The sequence below is a fragment of the Lampris incognitus genome, chromosome 10, assembly GCF_029633865.1.
Source record: "Lampris incognitus isolate fLamInc1 chromosome 10, fLamInc1.hap2, whole genome shotgun sequence".
Taxonomy (NCBI): Eukaryota; Metazoa; Chordata; class Actinopteri; order Lampriformes; family Lampridae; genus Lampris; species Lampris incognitus.
The window spans coordinates 23898699-23922683 of record NC_079220.1 but is presented as its reverse complement, the minus strand read 5'-3'; the positions used below and the strand labels follow the sequence as shown (position 1 = coordinate 23922683).

Below are 23985 nucleotides of genomic sequence, written 5' to 3'. Positions count from 1 at the left end.
GATAGGTGCCCAAGGCTCATCGATACATGAGGGCAATGAAGGCTATCCCATCTGGTCCAAACTGACAGAAGAGCTACTGTGGCACAAATGACAGAATATTTTAATGATGTTACAGGAGGAATGCATTGCAACCTGCTGCGTATAGACGACCATTAGAGTCAATCAGTGTAATCATTATTATGCAGAAAATAGTAGTAGTAGTAGTAGTAGTAACATATCAAGACAACCATTAGACTGTCAAAGGGGGACGACTGAAGACATCCTATGTCATCCTTGCGTTGATGGACAGGCATCTGCTCCACCAACATGTCCTGATCAACAAGGTCCCTGATTAAAAGCAGGACTTTTGTTTGAACTCCAGTTGCTCTGCAGACTGACTCAGACTTTCGTTGATACGTCCATTAAAGTTTTATTTTGAAGGATCCTCATCTCATTGATTTTTTCTTTTTTTGTTTTTGCAATTTCTCTGTATCATTGGCCACCACATCTGCTGCTAATGTTTTGGTGCCAAATACCACAGGACACCTTCAGGGGTCTTGTAGAGTCCATGCCTCGGTGGGTCGGCGCCGTTTTGCCGGCACACGGAGGATCAACAGCATATTAGGCAGATGGTCATAATGTTTTGGCTCATCAGTGTATATTGGTTAGGCGATTAACCAGTAGCCATAATGTTTGAGAAAGAAATCACTATTAGCACTCTGTTGCAATTGTAAGCACAGACAGTATGAAACTCAGTTGGTCTAAAATCGTTTGGAGATCATGACATTGAGATTCAAAAGTTGATTCTGAACTCTGCCATTTAGTTTACACTTAACCTATGAATCATGATATAAATGATATGTGCCTGTTGCATTTACTCATTGAATATCTATTGAATGTACACTACCGTTCAAAAGTTTGGGATCACCCAAACAATTTTGTGTTTTCCATGAAAAGTCACACTTATTCACCACCATATGTTGTGAAATGAATAGAAAATAGAGTCAAGACATTGACAAGGTTAGAAATAATGATTTGTATTTGAAATAAGATTTTTTTTACATCAAACTTTGCTTTCGTCAAAGAATCCTCCATTTGCAGCAATTACAGCATTGCAGACCTTTGGCATTCTAGCTGTTAATTTGTTGAGGTAATCTGGAGAAATTGCACCCCACGCTTCCAGAAGCAGCTCCCACAAGTTGGATTGGTTGGATGGGCACTTCTTTGAGCAGATTGAGTTTCTGGAGCATCACATTTGTGGGGTCAATTAAACGCTCAAAATGGCCAGAAAAAGAGAACTTTCATCTGAAACTCGACAGTCTATTCTTGTTCTTAGAAATGAAGGCTATTCCATGCGAGAAATTGCTAAGAAATTGAAGATTTCCTACACCGGTGTGTACTACTCCCTTCAGAGGACAGCACAAACAGGCTCTAACCAGAGTAGAAAAAGAAGTGGGAGGCCGCGTTGCACAACTGAGCAAGAAGATAAGTACATTAGAGTCTCTAGTTTGAGAAACAGACGCCTCACAGGTCCCCAACTGGCATCTTCATTAAATAGTACCTGTTAGAGCCTGTTTGTGCTGTCCTCTGAAGGGAGTAGTACACACCGGTGTAGGAAATCTTCAATTTCTTAGCAATTTCTCGCATGGAATAGCCTTCATTTCTAAGAACAAGAATAGACTGTCGAGTTTCAGATGAAAGTTCTCTTTTTCTGGCCATTTTGAGCGTTTAATTGACCCCACAAATGTGATGCTCCAGAAACTCAATCTGCTCAAAGAAGTGCCCATCCAACCAATCCAACTTGTGGGAGCTGCTTCTGGAAGCGTGGGGTGCAATTTCTCCAGATTACCTCAACAAATTAACAGCTAGAATGCCAAAGGTCTGCAATGCTGTAATTGCTGCAAATGGAGGATTCTTTAACGAAAGCAAAGTTTGATGTAAAAAAAATCTTATTTCAAATAAAAATCATTATTTCTAACCTTGTCAATGTCTTGACTCTATTTTCTATTCATTTCACAACATATGGTGGTGAATAAGTGTGACTTTTCATGGAAAACACGAAATTGTTTGGGTGATCCCAAACTTTTGAACGGTAGTGTATGTGGATGCAAGGCTGTGTTATAAAGGACTGCAATTAAACTTCTGTTAAAAACAAATAAATGAACGTAGTAAGAGTAAGAAGTTAAGGTCCCCACATGCTTCAAATGGACTAGTTCAAACATGCTTTCTGACCATGTTAAGCAACAAAGACACTCGTAACTTCCCTGAACGACTTAAGTCTAAGGTGAGCCAAAAATCTGTCCCTCATCGAGAAGGGTGGGAATATAAATCAGAAGTAGTCACTGGTACAGCAGATCAGTTGTTGGCAGCAAAGCGCATTTCTTTGTTTCCCAACTGCAGAGCTTCTGTCTCCTTTCATACGAACACAGTTGTAGTTGGTTATAGGCTAACTGCTATCATATGTACTGTTTACTGGTCTGTAGGATGAGCTTTTACAATAAACACAATGCAAATGGCTGCAATATCAAACCAGCCAAGATTCAAAAACCGTAAAGTTGAGACAACAGAAGAAAAGAGCAATGCTAAGTGGCTAACAGTAGTTTATGGGCTGTTAGCGTCATAACCCTTGCCGATCACTGGGGGGTGACAGAAAGCTGGCTTCCTCACGGTTAGCACTGATGGTTTTGCTGAGATTTTAGTTATCCCTTGCTTATGTGTTTCCAATAAAATTATGAGCGAACAAGAAGGTATGGTAGACATTTATTTTCTTCAACTATCTTAACTGGAACTTTATGTAGCTAAAGATGAACACTCAAGAGTTTTTTCTCGATGTTGTTCAAGGTGAGCGGCGAGTACTAAACATGACAGCAGTTGTGTGAAGAATGACCACAATTTGCAGACCACTTAAAACCCTACCCATTTTCACACCCTGGCACACCTGGCCAATCACTGCAGAAAGTCGGCATAGACTTTGGAAGGTCAGTTTTGAAAAGTATGAAAAAAAATTCAGACCCCCCCCCACAATCTGTCAGAGAGGACCTATCCAAAATTATCCAACATTCTGAACAGCCATTTGTTTGAAGCATGCAGCAGGCCTAAGAGTTTGATTGGTGTGCAACATTTTTTAGAAGAAAGGAGTAGAAAGAGGTTAAATGTGCCATTTAAATAAAGAGGGTAGCGGATCTGAACACTGTCTCTTACCATCGTCTTCACTACGTTCTCCTGTGAACTCCACTGACTCAGCGAGTGAAGCCAGAGAGGTGCGTCTTGACGATGCACCAGAGGCCAGACTTGCAGGTCTGCTACCTGGCAACCTGTTTATCCAATGGTCACAGAGAGACGAACTGGTGGAACCTGTTTAAAATGAAGACAACAAATCCTCAAGGCTCTATACAAGGCTACTATAACACAGAGAAGCTTGTTCTATCCCACAAACACATTACATGACTTATATAATGATGAAACATGTAAAAAGCTCATCAAGGGCAACTGATCTTCAAGTGTGATAAATGTGAATGTTCAGACTTTAATGCAAGATTTCAGTGTTGGGATATGAATTGGGCTGGTGAATTTTCAACAATATCCCCATTTCGCTTGTATCACTATTTTTAAAGGGTTATGGAATTGTACTGAACAGATTTGTTTGTTTAAACACGATGAAAGGGAGCCTCTTAGTTATGAAGGCCAGAGAGAGAACAAGTAAGAAGACTCCACATTAGTCTGTCTTTTTCCTCTATCTGACTGTGTAGTCATTTAAGTGCACCTTCAGTCATCTTAAATTCATTTCCGAAGCATTCTGGCATATAAGAAGTCAATATGTGTGATTTTTTTCTCATGATTAAAAATCAAATATTTTTAATCATTATTTCCAACACACTTTGACCTCTGAGTTAGTGTCATAAAGCAACCATTGGCTAACAGTAAAACGGTAAATGGTGAATTGACTGCATTTATATAGCGCTTTTCTAGTCTACCAACCACTCAAAGCAGTACCATCATTCTCCCTACCCTGCCGTCTAGTGTGAAACTCGACTTTGTGAGATATGGCACACGCAGCATGCAATCAACACATCTCAGCCCACGTTTTATTTCCTCTGCTTCCCAAATCACACCAGTGGAAGCCTCGCTAAACCGTATTTCCCAGACTACAAGTTGCACTGGTTTATTAGTCGCGCTCAGCCAAAAACACGTTGCTGTGAGGGGAAAAAAAACATGCAAGTCGCTTCGGTGTGTAAGTTCCATTTATATGGTGGTACCATAGAAACTGAATGACAGTAGAACGGACATTCCAATTCAAATCAACATAGCAGGATGGTCAGAGCCGCTGCGGCCATTTGAACCGCTGCCATTGCAAAGAACTGTGACTGCTGTAGCGGGCTGAATTCTGTATAAACTGACTTGTGGCAAGTGTCGGACTTTCTTTTTGTTTTAAGTTGCTGACTCAGTGAAATGAGGTTTTGTAGTAACAGCCAAACAAGCAGTGGAGTAGTACGAACATTTACAGACCCACTGACATGTGTTGGCACCACAACAACTAACAACAACCACCATTTTCTTTTGAACTACTCAAATGACTACAGCCAACATTTCAGTGTCTACTCATTCAATTTCTGTGGGTGGTACAGTATTTTCAGTTGAGTCACAAGATTAAACAGTACCATCTAGTGGCCTTAGTTGAAATGCAGTGTATTCGCCTGACATAACTCATTGTATAAGTCACTTTGGAATACAAGTTGCAGGACCAGCCAGACGAGTAAAAAACCAGTGACATGTAGTCCGAGAAATATGGTACTATCTGAACTTTACCACTACTTAGCATTAACCACTTCCTAACTAGCTAGTACATGGAAACTGACTTTTGCATATGCATTGCACAACATTTTCAAGTGGAGTTGTTTGTACACTGCTTGCTGAGAATGTGAATGGGCAGTCCTCACCAGTAATGACACCACTAGAGCAGTAAAAAGTTACTCTAGTCCCAGCGACTCGCCTCTGGTGCTCTGGTCTACCGGCTAACGGTTCTCTCCCAATCTGTCGAGCACCTTGTTTGGGTGAGGGGGGCATTTAGCAAAACTCCTGACTGGACTGGCATTGGTCTACAGGTCTCAATATCGAAGAAATGACAGAAGTAAAGAGGTCTTTGAGACTTGCTGATTTTTTTTTAGTTGGAATCATTGATCCAGAAGTATCTCAGAGTAACAGCACATTTTTAACATTTCTTCTTTCAGCTTGTTCCCTGTTTCTCAGGGGTCGCCACAGCAGATTGTATAGTTTTCATCGGTACCCTGTGAGGGCACAGCACCAGTGGAGGCCGTTGTTAACCCAGGCCTCAGCCAGTCCCGTATGGAGCCTTGGCTGATCCGGTATGGTCTTGTCAATCTGCATAATGATTTGGCAAAATTTTACGTCGGATGCCCTTCCTGACACAACCACTTACGCTATGGACATTTTTAACATTTAATTGTGTTTATTGACTTGAGGTGATTGTTGAAATACAATATAAAAGCTGTGGAAATCAAGATTTTGACTGCATGTGCTTTGTAAGAAATCCAGCTACCAGACCCAAGTCTCCAATTTTTGAGGTTTATATAATTTTAACATCATCAAAGCATTTACTCATTAATTAGAGTTGTCTTTGAAAACCAATCAATCAACCAACCATTATTAATACAACATAGCCTTACATAAAATTGCAATGCTATTTTCAGGCATGAGGGAAAAAACACTCACCAGCAACAGAACTGTTAGCTGACCAAGAGGGGATAGTGGTTCTTCTCTGGTAGAAAAGAATATAGGCCGTCTGCTGACACACATCATCATCAGCCATTGGCTGAACCTCGCTGTCATCAAAGCAGTACCACTGCCCATCAATCGAATTCTTGCAGTAAGCTATTGGTTTAGAGAAAAGCAGATAGAGAAATTATATATATATGTATAATTCACTGGGTCCATGGTGGTTTCAAAAGTGCTCAACAGGATAAGGAGCAGCAGAAATAGTGGTGCTCAATCAATTTATTTGTTGACCACTTTTATCATTTTTATCAACACCACTGATGGTTTCCGAAAAAAAACCAAAAAACTCCACTATAATATATATATATATATATATATATATATATATATATATATATATATATATATATTATATGTGTGATGTGTGTGTGCGCGCACAGTTTGATAAGCTGGTGACCGGAATCAGCAAATTTTCACTTAGATTTGGTCTGCTTCTGCTCAAACTGTAGGCTTGCACCCAGATACGTATATTGGCGCTTGCAGAGATTTTCTGCGTGTCCTCGTGAAACATCTGCTCTCAGATTTCTGCTCTGCTCTAGTGATGTGTCGTTCGTGAATGATTAATTCATTTTGAACTAATCTTTTAACTTGCCTTTCGGTTGGAACAAGTTCATACACTACAGGTCTTCAATGACCAGGTAGGCTAAAGTAAATAGCTATCATAGAATGAATAGAATGATGTTTTTTATTGATAGGTGCAGCACTCTCGGGCAATTGAAGTAATCGGTAATTTAATTCCAATTAAGTAACTCAATGGACTGAGGTCCAAAAGGTTGCTTAAGAACTCAACAAAGTGAACATGTGTATTGTACTTTATCAAGTGAAGCAAACCATGTTGCTCTTAATGTCCCCCCCCCCCTTTTTCTCCCAATTGTATCCAGCCAATTACTCCAGACTTCTGAGCCGTCCCGATCTCTGCTCCACCCCCTCTGCCGATCCGGGGAGGGCTGCAGGCTACGACATGCCTCCTCTGTTACATGTGGAGTCGCCAGCCACTTCTTTTCACCTAACAGTGAGGCGTTTCGCCAAGGGGACATAGCGTGTGGGAGAATCATGCTATTCCCCCCAGTTCCCCCTCCCCCCCGAACAGGCGCCCCGACTGAAAAGAGGAGGTGCTAGCGCAGCGACAAGGACACATACACACATCCAGCTTTCCACCCGCATACACAGCTAATTGTGTCTGTAGGGACACCCGACAAAGCCAGAGGAAACATGGGGATTCGAACCGGCGATCCCCGTGTTGGTAGGCAACGGAATAGACCACTACGCCACCCAGACGCTCCCACATTGCTCTTTATGTTTGAGAAAGATGCTCTTTCTGTCATCACTCAGATGACAGCTAAAGCACAATACAAGTTCCAAAAAACGGTATGAACAAATGAGTTGAAAAAAAAAATTGTTGATTTTACTAAACAAGATTCAAAGATCCAAGTCAGTAAAGGGTTCCCATCACTACTATGCTGTCAGATTTTTTGTGCAATAACCCTGTCAAAATATCCCAACCAATAGAATGCCAGCTGTAGTGTTGAGCAATTAAATGATCCCTGCCTCATTGTTGCAGGCGCGGTCACTTTACTTTTCAGAAGAGTTGGGACTGATCCAATTCAATATCGGTATTGGGTGCTGATACTGACGTAATTCACTCATTGGATATATCGGATTGACATTAACGATCCATGTCTGATCCGAAGTCCATAGTCTGATGTTGTTATGAATTATAAATATGTAATAATGCAATTTTAAGCCCATAGACAAAATGGTGTAAGTTCAAGTAGTATGTAGTGTTTTGAATGCGGGGATGTGAGACACAAGCACTTGCTTGCCCGCATAGACAGCGGAAATTGGAGGATGCAGAAGCTGCTGAAGTCAAGGACCTCATTGAAGTTTGTTTTTTTATTATTATTTTAATTGTGCTCTTAACATTACTTCCTTCAAACTGAATTGATAAAGTCATACTTGCAGCACAAGACTACACCCATGATAATATCCTTTGCTTTCAAGTGTTGTACGTCATTGAAAGTATATATATATATATATATATATATATACACATACATACATACACACACACACACACACACACACACACACACACACACACACACACACACACACACACAAGGATTGACTATATACAGGTGAAATAAGAGGTGATAAAGTACAATGGTGCAGAGAATATATCAGAAATGCTGGAATATATTTTAGCAGGTTACTCACATACATGCCTGAGGTAGATGTATGTGACAGAGCGGACATATGTGTATTATGTTTGTCACTTTTTTGTGTGTCACTATGGCTCTCTGTTCAGGGAGGGGTTAAATAGGTTAAATACTAGGGGTGGGATGATTCACAGATCTCACGGTTCGATACGTCTCACAATTTCAATTCAATACAATACAGTGGATGCCTTGGTAAGCAAGAGACAAAACACCATTGCGGTTCTCTATTTTTCATTTATTTTAAGAATTAGGCTCAACATTTTGACATTATCAAAGCACATATTCAAACGTAATGCAAGTGCACAAGTTCTAACAACATTTCGTGCCATCTTTTCTTGCTGTGTAACACAATTGCTTTACTTTAAAACTTTGAACTTTAAAAACTACTAGAACGACCAAGGCGGTCATTTTGACCGTTTCAGATTTTCAAATTTAATAACTTTGTGAAAAAAAAGATACAGACCTGCTGCTCCCTGAATGCTCCTAAAATTGCATATATTTGCATTAAAATTAGTTTTAGATCAATTGCACACAAAAAAAAAGTTACGATAAGATCTACCTAAAACGACCATGAGCGGTTAAAATGATAGCACATAATTTGCACGTCATCGTGTGCATCATTTCACTATTTATGATGTGTGTTGTTCGCATAATTTCCTTCGCAACATTTACATTTCACATTTAATAGGCCTTGTTACGTTTGCTGGATTAGAAATAATGTGTTTTCCGTTTTATTTTTCAGGTATTATTTCCAAAATGTCTGGGTACAGCCGCCATTTCAGACGCACCATGACTACCACCGAGGCGCTGCAGTATTTACAGGCGTTGGACAGCAGCAATTTTAAGTTGTTTGTAACAATCACGGATGTGTAGACTCACTAGCCCATTGGCTAACGGGTCGGACACTTTAGTCGACTGCTTAACAGTCGCCCGTGGTGCAGGAGGCCCGGGCTTGCATCCTGGCTGAATTCGCCACAGTATCTACTACTACTACTACTTTCGGCTGCTCCCGTTAGGGGTCGCCACAGCGGATCATCCGTTTCCATTTCTTCCTGTCTTCTGCGTCTTCCTCTGTCACACCAGCCACCTGCATGTCTTCCCTCACCACATCCATAAACCTCCTCTTTGGCCTTCCTCTTCTCCTCTTCCCTGGCAGCTCCATATTCAGCATCCTTCTCCCAATATACTCAGCATCTCTCCTCCACACATGTCCAAGCCATCTCAGGCTTGCCTCTCTTGCTTTGTCTCCAAACCGTCCAACCCGAGCAGTCCCTCTAATATAATCATTCCTAATCCTGTCCTTCTTCATCACTCCCAATTAAAATCTTAGCATCTTCAACTCTGCCACCTCCAGCTCCACCTCCTGTCTTTTCGTCAGTGCCACTGTCTCCAAACCATATAACATAGCTGGTCTCACAACCATCTTGTAAACTTTCCCTTTAACTCTTGCTGATACCCTTCTGTCGCAAATCACTCCTGACACACTTCTCCACCCAATCCAACCTGCCTGCACTCTCTTTTTCACCTCTCTACTGCACTCCCCGTTACTTTGGACAGTTGACCCCAAGTATTTAAACTCAAATGCGTTTGTCACCTCCACTCCTTGCATCCTGACCATTCCACTGTCCTCTCTCTCATTCACGCATAAGTATTCCGTCTTGCTCCTACTGACTTTCATTCCTCTTCTCTCCAGTGCATACCTCCACCTCTCCAGGCTCTCCTCAACCTGCACCCTACTCTCGCTACAGATCACAATGTCATCCGCGAACATCATCGTCCATGGAGACTCCTGCCTGATCTTGTCCGTCAACCTGTCCATCACCATTGCAAACAAGAAAGGGCTCAGAGCCGATCCTTGATGTAATCCCACCTCCACGTTGAACCCATCTGTCATTCCAACTGCACACCTCACCATTGTCACACTTCCCTCATACGTATCCTGCACCACTCCTACATACTTCTCTGCAACTCCTGACTTCCTCATACAATACCACACCTCCTCTCTCGGCACTCTGTCATAAGCTTTCTCTAAATCTACAAAGACACAATGCAACTCTTTCTGGCCTTCTCTATACTTCTCAATCAACATTCTCAAAGCAAACATCGCATCTGTGGTGCTCTTTTGTGGCATAAAACCATACTGCTGCTCGCTGATCGTCACCTCTCCTCTTAACCTAGCTTCTATTACTCTTTCCCAAATTTTCATGCTGTGGCTGATCAACTTTATACCTCTGTAGTTGTTACAGTTCTGCACATCGCCCTTGTTCTTGAAAATCGGTACCAGTATGCTTCTTCTCCACTCCTCAGGCATCCTCTCACTTTCCAGGATTGTGTTAAACAATCTAGTTAAAAACCCCACTGCCATCTCTCCTAAACATCTCCATGCCTCCACAGGTATGTCATCAGGACCAACTGCCTTTCCATTCTTCATCCTCTTCATAGCTGCCCTCACTTCCTCCTTGCTAATCCGCTGAACTTCCTGATTCACTATCCCTACATCATCCAACCTTCTCTCTCTCTCATTTTCTTCATTCATCAGCCCCTCAAAGTATTCCTTCCACCTTCTTAGCACACTCTCCTCGCTTGTCAGCACATTTCCATCTCTATCCTTGATCGCCCTAACTTGCTGCACATCCTTTGCAGCTTGGTCCCTCTGTCTAGCCAATCGGTACAGGTCTTTTTCTCCTTCCTTAGTGTCTAATCTGTCATACAACTCACCATACGCCTTTTCCTTTGCCTTTGCCACCTCTCTCTTTGCTTTACGCTGCATCTCCTTGTACTCCTGTCTACTTTCTTCATCTCTCTTACTATCCCACTTCTTCTTTGCCAACCTTTTCCTCTGTATAATTTGCTGTACTTCCTCATTCCACCACCAAGTCTCCTTGTCTTCCTTCCTCTGTCCTGATGACACACCAAGTACCTTCCTAGCTGTCTCCCTCACTATTTCTGCAGTGGTTGTCCAGCCATCTGGCAACTCTTCACTACCACCCAGTGCCTGTCTTAACTCCTGCCTGAACTCCACACAACAGTCTTCCTTCTTCAACTTCCACCATTTGATCTTCGGCTGTGTCTTCACTCGCTTCCTCTTCTTGGTCTCCAAAGTCATTCGCCACAGTATAAAGTTGTTAAAATGTTAATTTTGGTGTCAGTCGTTTCCTAACAGACATACTAAAATATGCAATGCATTAATATCTCAATTGGGTATTTATCTTGACAGAACATAGAGTTTAAAAACTGGCGGTCATTAAGTAGGAGTGAAATCCTGATCGTTCTAGTGTTAATAACACAGGATCTCACGAAATGGGGAGTATCTCCAACCATGAAGGTCATATCGAGCATTTCATAATTCCATCCAGTATCGTCTCACCCCTATTAAATACAGATGACAAATTTCCCCTCAGGATTAAACAAGTTCTTCCTCTTTTTCTAATAGTGGTATGTATAATATTACCTGTGTAGTGGCCTCCATGCATGTTCCCGTGGTGGTTGCACACAGCATACAAGTCATATAGGTAGTCCTCGGGGTTGCGTCCAAGGCCATAGGGCCGTCTCCATGGTGACCAATGGGAAGGTAAACTCCAGCTGCTCTGGCTTCTCTTAACAACATGGGGTGCCATGTCCATGCCCATCAGCGGGAACCTCACCATGTTCTGCATCTTCACCCTCCTGTCTCCCTCCTGTGTGGGCAGGACACAGACACACATCAGGAGTCAAACAACTGGGCTGGCACATCCTGGTCCCCCTGGACTGCACCAGAGACAAGTCCTTGCATTAAGTAGAAATCAAGAATGGAATCATGGAATTGGCCTTTAAAACAGACTGAGATTCAAACAGAGCAACACAAGATATATGAAGAGATGGAAAAACTGTTACCTCTTATGGGTAATCATTAAAAGAGGGGGTAATTATAGTTACCAAGTCAAAACCAGGCCCATGGGCATGGGGAATGGCTGTAGCTGTCGCTTGTTGGAGACTTTGTGTGTGTGTGTGTGTGTGTGTGTGTGTGTGTGTGTGTGTGTGTGCGTGCGTGCGTGCGTGCGTGCGTGCGTGCGTGCGTGCGTGCGTGCGTGCGTGCGTGTGCATTAGAAAAAACACATGGATAATTGTGGAACGATGAAGCTATGTCAAAGAGAAAATATTCAGAAAAGAGCATAGCAGGTCCCAAATGGTTCTGATGAATCCTGCACATTTCTACTTTCCCATTGATATTTGATTGCAGCTAGTGCAATTTTCAAATAATGGGTGGTAGTTTTAGTAGTAGCCAAACATTTTTTGAGAGGTAACCAGCTCTATTTAGTGTTGTCTGGCTTTAAAAACTGTATTGTTTACCAGTATATTTCACATCTGGTTTCTAAAGTTTGTGTTAAAGATACAATACAATACAATGTCATCTGCCTTCAATGTACAAGGAGGATCAAGCTGGTTTAACAGCCATTTTGTGTTTAAAGTCTTCGTGAAAGCATGCTGTTTTGCCATGCTTATATTGTTTACTGCATCTGGTGACATTTCCAATGAGCAGTTTCTACAAGCTGTAAGAAGACTGTTTAGAAAGTCAGTGTAATGCTTTTATTTGTTCACAAGGGTTATTAGCAGAGGTGGAAAGTAACGAAATACATTTACTCACGTTACTGTATTGAATACTTTTTTTGTGTATTTTGCATTTTTGTATTGTACTTAGTTACTTTATAAATCCTATCCGTTACCGAGTAAAAATAACAATTCAACCTACAGGGGAAAAATACGCGCCAGAACCATAGACAGTAAACCAATGGCCAGAACCAACAGTGACAAATGATGATGTGATTAGCACTGGCGCGTGAACATAGAGGGCGCGCGCGGACAAGCTAGGTTAGTGGGCACGAAGTTTTTAGTTTCTAGTGCTAGAATGGAGGTCGACAAAGCAGGCACGGCCAGCGGTCGCGGTCCAGAAGACCCGGACCTAGAAATAATAGATGAAGCTCAAGCTGAAACATCGAAGTCTGTAGAACTAGATGCAGAAAAAAATCCTTGGCCACATTTGGAAGACTTCTTTTTGTTCAAGCGTAGGAAAGGCAACAGCATCATCATGCAGTGCAAGATGTGCCTCCCAGCAGTGAAGTACCTGTCTGCTTTCAACAACTCCACTTCAAATCTGAAGAAGCATGTTTTGGTAAGTATTTCTGCTGTCTCATTAGTAGTTTTATTTAATATAGCCAACCCAGGCTCACCCCATTTCGTGGGCATTTTTATGCTAGCACCTGCAACCATTGACAGTAGAAGAAACCCACAGCTAGCCAGCACATTCTAATTAGCTGCTATGCTAACATAATCAAACGTGACACATCATTAAGTACCAAATGAACTCGCTCCAGCCAACAATCCGCATGATTAAGGTACTTCAAATAGATACAAAATGTGTAATGTATATTTGCAGTCTGTTTAAGTCTTTAGGACATTGGCTAAATTTGCATAACAGCTAGCCCCTGGTACTTGAGTGTGTAAAGGCTAGCTGTTAGTTGCTAGTAGTCTTGAGTGGACTTGGGGAAATTAGCCTTGGTTAAATTTAGCTGCTATGAATAGTCGGTGTTACCCCATCGAAATCGCCACGGGTTTCAATTTGATTGTGTCTTTGAATTTACAGTCAAATCAAATGTATCAACTGTGTTAACAGAGAGGGTTGTAGTGTGAGGCACTTTGCCTAACCAACATTACAGGGCACTCAGCGCTCCTCCACTATAGGCGGTGAGCTAAGGGGCCTTACCGTGCACCCTCCTTACAATCGAACGAAACCAACTTTTTTTAAAAACGTCTGACCATGCTGAACATGTTAACAAATGTTAACATGGAAAATTTTGGGTTGCATTTCATGTTTCAGGTACTCAATGCATTTCAATGTATTTCCCTCCATTGGAAATGCATTACAATTACAGGAACATGACTCTCCATGAGCAAGGGGAAAGTGTGACATCTGTCTTTGCAAGTTTAATCACATCTAGTGATAAATGTATGGTTTTAGTGGTATTATTGGCTTTCTCTAAATAATAAAGGCCAAAATGTAAAGTCTTTCTACTCGATTTACAAGGCAAATCAAGTAGAAAGACTTTAAATTTTGGTCTCTACTATTATGGAAAGCCAATAATACCACTGAAACCATACATTTTCCAAAAGCTTGTGTCCTCTAGATGTGATTAAACATGCAGAGACAGATGTCACACCTTTCCCTTGCTCTTGGAGAGCCAATGGAGGGAAATACATTGAAATGCATTGAGTACCTGAAACATGACGTGCAACCCAAAATGTTCAATGTTAACATTTGTTAACATGTTCAGCATGGTCAGACCTTTCAAAAAAAGTTGGTTTCGTTCGATTAAGGAGGGTGCACGACTGCACGGTAAGGCCTCGTAGCTCCCCGCCTACTAGGCAGACCCAGAAAAGATCGTTTTGACTCCTTCATATCGACGACAAGGGATTAGATCACTAGTAGGGGATTGTTGCTCTGTGTGCATGCAAGCAACTATGATGATTACACATGCATTGATATGTCTCCTTCCTCTGTATCATAATACTGGTAGGCTATAGAGACACATTGGCTTTTGATGTTGATTTGAAATCTCAATTTTAGCATTAAAATCCAAATCATTGATTTTGTTGGGAAGGGTGCAGCATTGTAATGCCCTCTGGATTGTGGCATATTGTGCTTAATACAATGTAATAGACAAAATGTGATGACTAAAGAAATAGAAAACTTTTATTTATCAAAGTTTTAATTTCAGTGTGTTTAATAAGCACCACATTGATTCCTCTACTGATAATACCCTTTTCTTTTTTTTCACAGAGGAAACATCCATCGAAACAGTTGGCTTTTAGCCGAGCAAAGCCAGGGAAGCGAACCCACCAAGCAAATCCACCAAGTCCAAGCAAGCAAACAAATATAAAATATGCCATGACAGTGGGAGGCAACCGCCGTGTGGCACAAGGCAAGATCGACAAGATCATCATTAGGCTAATATGTGAGGGCCTTCATACATTTAGTTTGGTTGAACAACCTGCGTTCAAAGAACTTTTGACAACGCTAAATCCACAATGCAAGGTCATTTCCAGGCCCACTGTCCGGACAAGATTAGAGGCATCTGCCATTCAGATGAAGAAGAATGTCATGTCCCATCTCAGTAAAGTGAGCTACGTTGCCACCACTACAGATTGTTGGACTGCACACCAGCAAAGTTTTATTGGGGTGACGGGTCACTGGGTGGATGAAGAAACCTTTGAGAGGAGATCAGCTGCGCTTGCATGTAAGAGGTTAAGAGGGTCCCACACCTTTGATGTCCTTGCAGGGGCACTTGACGACATACACTGTCAGTATAGAATTAGGGGCAAAGTGGTGAGAACCACAACAGATAGTGGCTCAAACTTCGTTAAAGCTTTTAGTGTCTTCGGAGAACAGAGCCAGTCTGAGGATGCAGAATCAGATGCTGAGTCAGAAAGAGATTCAATTGATGATGAGCCCACAGCCAACTACCTGGACACATTCAGCACCTGGAGCAAGATAATGGCCTGGAGTACCAACTTCCTACACACCAAAGGTGTGCATGCCATCTTCTCAACTTAGTTGCCACAACAGATGCTGAGATAGCAGAAAAGAAGTTGGACACATACAAGAGACTATCACGTGCAGCCTTTGGGAAATGTCAAGCCATGTGGAACAATACGGGTCGTTCATACATGGCAGCAGAAGTTGTGGAAGATCATTGCCGACTCCAGCTCATCCGACCAAATCAAACGCGGTGGAATTCAACATTCATGGCTGTCGAGAGAATCATACGGATCATACAAGAGAAAGGGGAGGAGGCAATCAGGAATATTTGTGAAGAATTCAAATTGAAAATGTAAGTTTTAATTTGCATTTCAACAGTATGAAAGTGTGAATGTGTGTTTACATACTTGAAACTTAACTTTTCCTGCTTGATTTCCTAACAATTGTTTGTATTCTATTTATGCCAGGCTGACTCGAGCAGAAATTGCTTTCCTGACTGATTACTGCTCGGTGATGAAACCTCTGGTAAAGGCCTTGAACATACTTCAGTCAGAGACCAACACACACTTAGGGTGGCTTCTTCCAGTGATATGTCAGCTACAAGCAAAACTCAAAAGGCAGGAGACCTCATCCAAGATGTGTCTACCACTCATCAAAGCCATTCAGGATGGTGTCCAAAAGCGTTTTGGTGAGATGATGATGGACCCAGAACTGATTGCGGCAGCAATACTTCTACCGAAGTTCAAGACCACCTGGACAGAGAGGCCTGATGTCATAGAAACAGGTATGATTGCATCTTATAATAAACTGCTTTTCAACAGTTTATTGGAGATCTACTTTGTTTTATACTCAATACAATGTGGTCAGCGCTATAAGGCATTATGGTGCATTCTTGGTAAATTAATCAAGTCTTAATTGTCAGAAACGTGTTGTTTGTCACTCGACAGGTCTGGCTTATGTCAGACAACACCTTGACCAGATGGCAGAGGTGGAAGTGGAGAAAGTTGGACAACATTCCTCAGATGAAGATGATTTCTTCTCCTCAATGAAGTCCAGAAGGTACAGGGGAGTTGGAAGGGTACCTAGCCTGTATCCCAAACGATATGGATCTGCTAAACTCCTTTCCAAATTTAAAAAAAACTCTCTCTGAAACTCAACACTGGCCTGCCTGCTTCAGCTGCCTGCGAGCGGCTTTTCAGTTGTGCTGGATTACTGTTCACTGCAAAGCGAGCAAGGATAAGCTCAACTAACTTTGAAAATCAGCTGCTGCTTAAACTGAACAAGAAGTTTGTAGACTAGGTTATAGGTGATTTAGGGTGTCACAAAACTAGTGGCCTTGATTTGCAATATTCCTCTCTGGAATATTGCTGCTCTTTTATGTTAGTTCCTTTAATTTTGTAACACTTGTGAGCGTCATCATGTGGACATTACTTTGTAGTTTGTACCTCTCTTGAGAGAGAGAGACAGAGAGAGAAAGTAGGCGTGCACAAGCCTGTTTAATGTTTTTTACCACTAAATGGATGAGCTCAATTAACTTTGAAAATCAGCATCTGCTTAAACTGAACAAGAAGTTTGTAGACTAGGTTACAGGTGATTCAGGGTGTCACAAAACTAGCGGCCTTGATTTGCAGTATGACAGCTGTTGCTGTTGGTGTTGACATGTATGTTGTTGTAATTACACTTACATTTGTGTAGGTATTCTTTGTTGTTATCGCACTTACACACACATGCCCTCTATAGTGCTCTTGCAGCTGTGGAGATGGCATTAACACATTCTCATTCTCTGACGGTTAACAAACACACACACACACACACACAAGCATGTCATGGAATATTGCTGCTCCTTTGTGTCAGTTTGACTTTGTAGCAACACTTATGAGCGTCATCATGTGGGCATTACTTTGTACTTTTTACCTGTGTGTGTGAGAGAGAGAGAGGGTGAGAGGGAGAGAGAGGGAGAGTGTGTGCGTGTGAGAGAGAGAGTGAGAGAGAGAAAACGTGAGAGTAAGCATGTTTAATGTTGTACCAGTAAATGGATGAGCTCAACTAACTTTAAGATGCTACTTAAACTGAACAAGAAGTTCAGTTGTTGTTATTGCGCTTACATTTGTTACACTTGTTCTTTAATTAAAAACAAAATAGTTATGGATTTCTGACACCTTGTCCTATTTTTACTACCCTCACACCCCACACAAAGAAAGTAACAAGGTAACTTTTACTTAAAGTACATTTCAAATGAACTACTTTTTACTTTTACTTGAGTACATTTTCAGATGAGTACTTTTACTTCTACTTGAGTAATATTTCATCAAAGTATTGGTACTTTTACTTGAGTACAATATTTTTGTACTTTTTCCACCTCTGGTTATTAGTCTGCATGTAAACGCACTCAGTGAGTGATGAAAACTTGAGTTCAGGTACTGTACCTGTCTGAACCTTTTGAGATGCAGGATGAGCACATCTGGCAGGGTCCACAAGCTGAGTTTGATGCGGCCTTGCTGCAGCTGCTTGCAGTGGGGACAGCGCCAGGCATCGTCTGGGGCCAGCTGGAACAGACACACACACGCCCAGGCAACAGCAATCAAGGACAGGCTCTCTCCGCATTGCTTATAAAAATGGGGCCTCACACATTAAGACTTCCCTTGGTTTTCTCTCTTCTACACCTCATACCCCTCCTACTTCTCTAAGGGGAGGAAACCACAGATTATATGTATGGACTCTCGCTCAGAGGTTCGATTTTTTTCCCTCCAAACATAATATTTCGGGTAGAATATTATGGTAAAACCAAAGAGAATGAAGGACTATATGATATAAAGCAATACGAATAATAAAAAACCAGCGGGGAATTGTTATACCATTGAAGTCACTCATCTTCAGGACTTGAGCTATTACTGCACTATGGCAGGGCAAACAGAAAATGTACGTTCCATGAACTAGTCTCTAAAATGGAGACTATGGGAAGTGTGTGTGTGTGTGTGTGTGTGTGTGTGTGTGTGTGTGGTAGTGAGTTGATGATGTCACCTGCTCCTCCTTGGTGTACAGTTGAAAGCACTGGGCAAGGGTGCAGGCTTGAGGCTGGTGGTGTTGCTCTCTATGAAAATAGACGCTCTCAGCGTCAGGGATGTACTCTTCCTCAGTGTGTCCAAACAGACTGCGGACAACGGGAGAAATGTCAGTTGCTAACTTATCTGGGTATAGTTATGACTGAGGTATGCTCAGGTGACCCTTCAGCTTCTGTTCACGTAATTGTAATCTGAACCAAACAAAAATATTTGATGGAAGAATGGTCAACATATAAATCATTAAATATGTTTTTAATATTTTTCATTGTCTGAAGAAAAATAAAGTTAATGCTTATAACCAGCTGGAGGATTTATTTATTTTGCTCCATCCTGGTATGCTCTCTTGCATGACTGGTTAGATGGATATCATACACAATATTCATTAATATAGGTTGTAAAAGACAATATTTATGAATGTTGGCCATGCATGATCTTAATGAGGTGCCTTTAATAGAGTTATTTTATTATTATGCTGTACGCAAACTAACACCAACAAATGTATATTGTTCAAATGTGGGGGATTCTCCAGGTAAGCAATCACAGCCATTTCTTCAACATGAGTAGAGGATGACCTAAGGCATAAGTGTAGACGTTCAATACAAAGAATAATAGTCCTTCACACCGAAAAAGCAGATATGGAACATCTACCTTAATTTAACACCTATAAATAATATTTATCCTGTGTAAAAACAATCTGACTTTTTTTTTTTAGTTTTCATGGAGTTTCTTTAAGGAACATAAATATAAATGATAAAGTACAAAAAATTAATAAAAGAAAATAAGAGAAGAAAAAGAGAAAAACAAAAAACAAAACAAAAAAACAAACTTAAACAAGAACTAAAACAACAATGAATTAACAAAAGCACAGCATCATCTCTGCAGCATTTGTGTCATTAATGATTGTAAAGTCCGTCAGCACATCATCAGTCCTTGAAGGAGTCAGCAAGTGACCCATTCTCAGCTCAAACCTGGGAACCAAAGAGACGTCCCTAGATGAATAATCTTGGTACAAACAGCTAAACATCCAGAATGACTTTCATATGTTGGTGTTTTGCTTTGGGGCAACAATGCATCCACAGAGATTCCATGACATACCTTAATTGTTCCAATTTATGATTGACATAGCCACTAAGGATGCACAAGCCAGTGCATTCTTAGTGCCGGTCCCAAGCCCGGACAAATGGGGAGGGTTGCGTCAGGAAGGGCATCCGGCATAAAATCTTTGCCAAATCAAATATGCGGATCATAAATAAGATTTCTACACCGGATCAGTCGAGGCCCGGGTTACCAACGACCGCCACCGGTACTGTTAACCAGCAGGGTGCTGGTGGAAACTATGCTACTGTTGGGCAAAGGAGAAGGAGAGGGGGAAGGCATGTCCAGAGGCAGCTAGACAGGAGAAAGGGTAGGCGCGTGGAGGTGAGAGTTGGAACTTTGAATGTTGGCACTATAACTGGTAAAAGGAGAGAGCTGGCTGATATGATGGAAGGAAGAAAGGTAGGCATACTGTGTGTGCAAGAGACCAGGTGGAAGGGGAGTAAGGCCAGGAGTATCGGAGGTGGGTTCAAACTCTTCTACCAAGGTGCAAATGGGAGGAGAAATAGGGTAGGGGTAATTCTGAAGGAAGAGTATGTCAAGAGCGTGCTGGAGATGAAGAGAGTGTCAGACAGAGTGATGAGTATGAAGCTGGAAATTGAAGGTGTATTGCTGAATGTTATCAGCGCATATGCCCCGCAAGTTGGGCATGAGATGGACGAGAAAGAAAAACTCTGGAGTGAGTTGGACGACATGGTGGAGAGTGTACCCGAGGAGGAGAGAGTGGTGATTGGAGAGGACTTCAATGGACATGTTGGTGAAGGGAACAGGGGTGATGAGGAGGTGATGGGAAGGTATGGAGTCAAGGAGAGAAATGTGGAAGGACAGATGGTGGTCGATTTTTCGAAAAGGGTGGAAATGGCTGTGGTGAATACATATTTCAAGAAGAGCGAGGAACACAGGGTGACGAACAAGAGTGGAGGAAAGTGCACACAGGTGGGCTATATCTTATGTAGAAGGCGCGATCTGAAAGGGATTGGAGACTGCAAAGTGGTGACAGGGGATAACATAGCTAGGCAGCATTGGATTGTGGTCTGTAGAATGACTGGAGACCAAGAAAAGGAAGCGAGTGAAGACACAGCCGAAGATCAAATGGTGGAAGTTGAAGAAGGAAGACTGTTGTGTGGAGTTCAGGCAGGAGTTAAGAAAGGCACTGGGTGTTAGTGAAAAGTTGCCAGATGGCTGGGCAATCACTGCAGAAATAGTGAGGGAGACAGCTAGGAAGGTACTTGGTGTGTCATCAGGACAGAGGAAGGAAGACAAGGAGACTTGGTGGTGGAATGAGGAAGTACAGCAAAGTATACGGAGGAAGAGGTTGGCAAAGAAGAAGTGGGATAGTAAGAGAGATGAAGAAAGTAGACAGGAGTACAAGGAGATGCAGCGTAAAGTGAAGAGAGAGGTTTCAAAGGCAAAGGAAAAGGCATATGGTGAATTGTATGACAGGTTAGACACCAAGGAAGGAGAAAAGGACTTGTACCGATTGGCTAGACAGAGGGACCGAGCCACGAAGGATGTGCAGCAAGTTAGGGCGATCAAAGATAGAGGCAGAAATATGCTGACAAGCGAGGAGAGTGTGCTGAGAAGGTGGAAGGGGTACTTTGAGGGGCTGATGAATGAAGAAAATGAGAGAGAGAGAAGGTTGGATGATGTAGGGATAGTGAATCAGAAAGTTCAGTGGATTAGCAAGGAGGAAGTGAGGGCAGCTATGAAGAGGATGAAGAGTGGAAAGGCAGTTGGTCCAGATGACATACCCGTGGAGGCATGGAGATGTTTAGGAGAGATGGCAGTGGGGTTTTTAACTAGATTGTTTAACACAATCTTGGAAAGTGACAGGATGCCTGAGGAGTGGAGAAGAAGCATACTGGTAGCGATTTTCAAGAACAATGGCGATGTGCAGAACTGTAGAAACTACAGAGGTATAAAGTTGATCAGCCACAGCATGAAGATTTGGGAAAGAGTATTACAAGCTAGGTTAAGAGAAGAGGTGATAATTAGCGAGCAGCAGTATGGTTTCATGCCACGAAAGAGCACCACAGATGTGATGTTTGCTTTGAGAATGTTGATTGAGAAGTATAGAGAAGGCCAGAAAGAGTTGCATTGTGTCTTTGTAGATTTAGAGAAAGCATACGACAGGGTGCTGAGAGAGGTGTGGTATTGTATGAGGAAGTCGGGAGTTGCAGAGAAGTATGTAGGAGCGGTGCAGGATATGTATGAGGGAAGTGTGACAACAGTGAGGTGTGCGGTTGGAATGACAGATGGGTTCAAGGTGGAGGTGGGATTGCATCAAGGATTGGCTCTGAGCCCTTTCTTGTTTGCAATGGTGATGGACAGGTTGATGGACAAGATCAGGCAGGAGTCTCTATGGATGATGTCCGCGGATGACATTGTGATCTTTAGCAAGAGTAGGGTGCAGGTTGAGGAGAGCCTGGAGAGGTGGAGGTATGCACCGGAGAGAAGAGGAATGAAAGTCGGTAGGAGTAAGACGGAATACCTATGCATGAATGAGAGGGAGGACAGTGGAATGGTCAGGATGCAAAGAGTGGAGGTGACGAAGGCATATGAATTTAAATACTTGGGGTCAACCGTCCAAAGTAACGGGGAGTGCAGTAGAGAGGTGAAGAAGAGAGTGCAGGCAGGGTGGAGTGGTGGAGAAGAGTGTCAGGAGTGATTTGTGACAGAAGGGTACCAGCAAGAGATAAAGGGAAGGTTTACAGGATGGTAGTGAGACCAGCTATGTTGTATGGTTTAGAGATGGTGGCACTGACCAAAAGACAGGGGTCAGAGCTGGAGGTGGCAGAGCCAAAAATGCTAAGATTTTCACTGGGAGTGATGAAGATAGTCAGGATTAGGAATGACTATATTAGAGGGACAACTCAGCTTGGATTGGTTTGGAGACAAAGAGAAAGAGAGGCGAGATTGAAATGGTTTGGGTATGTGCGGAGCAGAGATGCTGGGTATATTGGGAGAAGGATGCTGAATATGGAGCTGCCAGGAAAGAGGAAAAGAGGAAGGCCAAAGAGGAGGTTTATGGACGTGGTGAGGGAGGACATGCAGGTGGCTGGTGTGACAGAAGAAGATGCAGAAGACAGAAAGAAATGGAAACGGATGATCCGCTGTGGCGACCCCTAACGGGAGCAGCCAAAAGTAGTAGTAGTAGTTCCAATTTATGATTGACAGGTGCTGTTATCCTCTCCATTTTATAAATTTTCATTGTAATTTCCATCCATGTGTTTAAAGTTGGGCTCTCCTGTGATAACCATTTCCTGGTAAGAGTCTTTTTACTAGCCAACAGCAGTATATGCATTATCTCCTTTCAACCAGTCTTGGGGCATATGCCCAAAATACATGGTCTTTCTATCCAGGAGTATTTCACATTTCAAAATGTCTTGTAGGGCATTGTGTATCACTGTCCAATAGTCTTTGATAACAGAGCAATCCCAGAAAATATGGTAGTGGTTTGCATTTTGGTTTCCACAGTTTATCCAGCAAACAGGGAGGTTACTATCATAATGTGATTTCTGAGAGGGTGTAATAAAATACCTTATCAGGTTTTTTCAAACCAAACTCCCTCCATTTCTGCAAACTAGTACACTTCCATTGATACCTCCATATTGTTGTCCATTCTTCCTCAGATATAATTGTCCCTCCTTCCTTCTCCCATTTTGTTTTAATGTATAAAGTCGAATGTGTTTTAAGATTTAACAGACTTTTCTATATGCATGAAATGATTCTACTATCAGTATCTGAATTATATGCTCTTCTAAACAGTTCTATTGTGGCAGGAATGAGGAAAAACGCATGAGACCAAGGCGAGTTTGATGTTTATTCCTCAACTCCAAAAACCAACTCAAGCAGGAACAATCCTGCCCCGGCGAGCCCGGGAACGTAACCACGCCCCCAGCTCACAGTCCTGCTGGGTGAGAGGCATAGCCCCTAGTGTCCGCCACACAGCCCCCCCCCCGAACACCCAGAAGGGACTCCTGGAAAGAAACTTAGTGTCTCACTGGAGGCTTAAGCAGCCTGCCATAACGGCTGTGCCGTCCCTCAGCCGAAACAGTAGGTGAAACACAGTCCAAAGCCGGCTGAGAAGCAGAACGCTGAACCCGTGAAGACACTGCCGGGGTCCTGGAAGGAGGACGACCCCGACGGGGAACCTGGGCCAGAAACACAACTTCGCCTGCCACCCTGTGCGCCGGTTTAAGCCTATCAAGCGTGACACGCTCCCTACGCCCACCCATATCTAGCACAAAACCCTTAGGACCCGTCTCAAGAACCCGAAATGGGCCATCGTATGGGGGTTGGAGGGGTGAGCGGTGAGCATCAT

General features: G+C 42.4%; 1 protein-coding gene across 1 annotated transcript in view; it reads right to left on the bottom strand.

The window, feature by feature from the left end:
* usp31 (ubiquitin specific peptidase 31) overlaps positions 1-23985 on the bottom strand; it is a 73020-nt gene that overhangs the window by 8400 nt on the left and 40635 nt on the right. Inside the window, exons 11-15 of the mRNA XM_056288205.1 lie at positions 18526-18655; positions 17931-18050; positions 11443-11668; positions 5710-5868; positions 3181-3333 (exon numbers count right to left, since the gene is read on the bottom strand). Of these exons, the coding sequence (XP_056144180.1) occupies positions 3181-3333; positions 5710-5868; positions 11443-11668; positions 17931-18050; positions 18526-18655 (788 nt within the window). The remainder of the gene's footprint in view (positions 1-3180; positions 3334-5709; positions 5869-11442; positions 11669-17930; positions 18051-18525; positions 18656-23985) is intronic.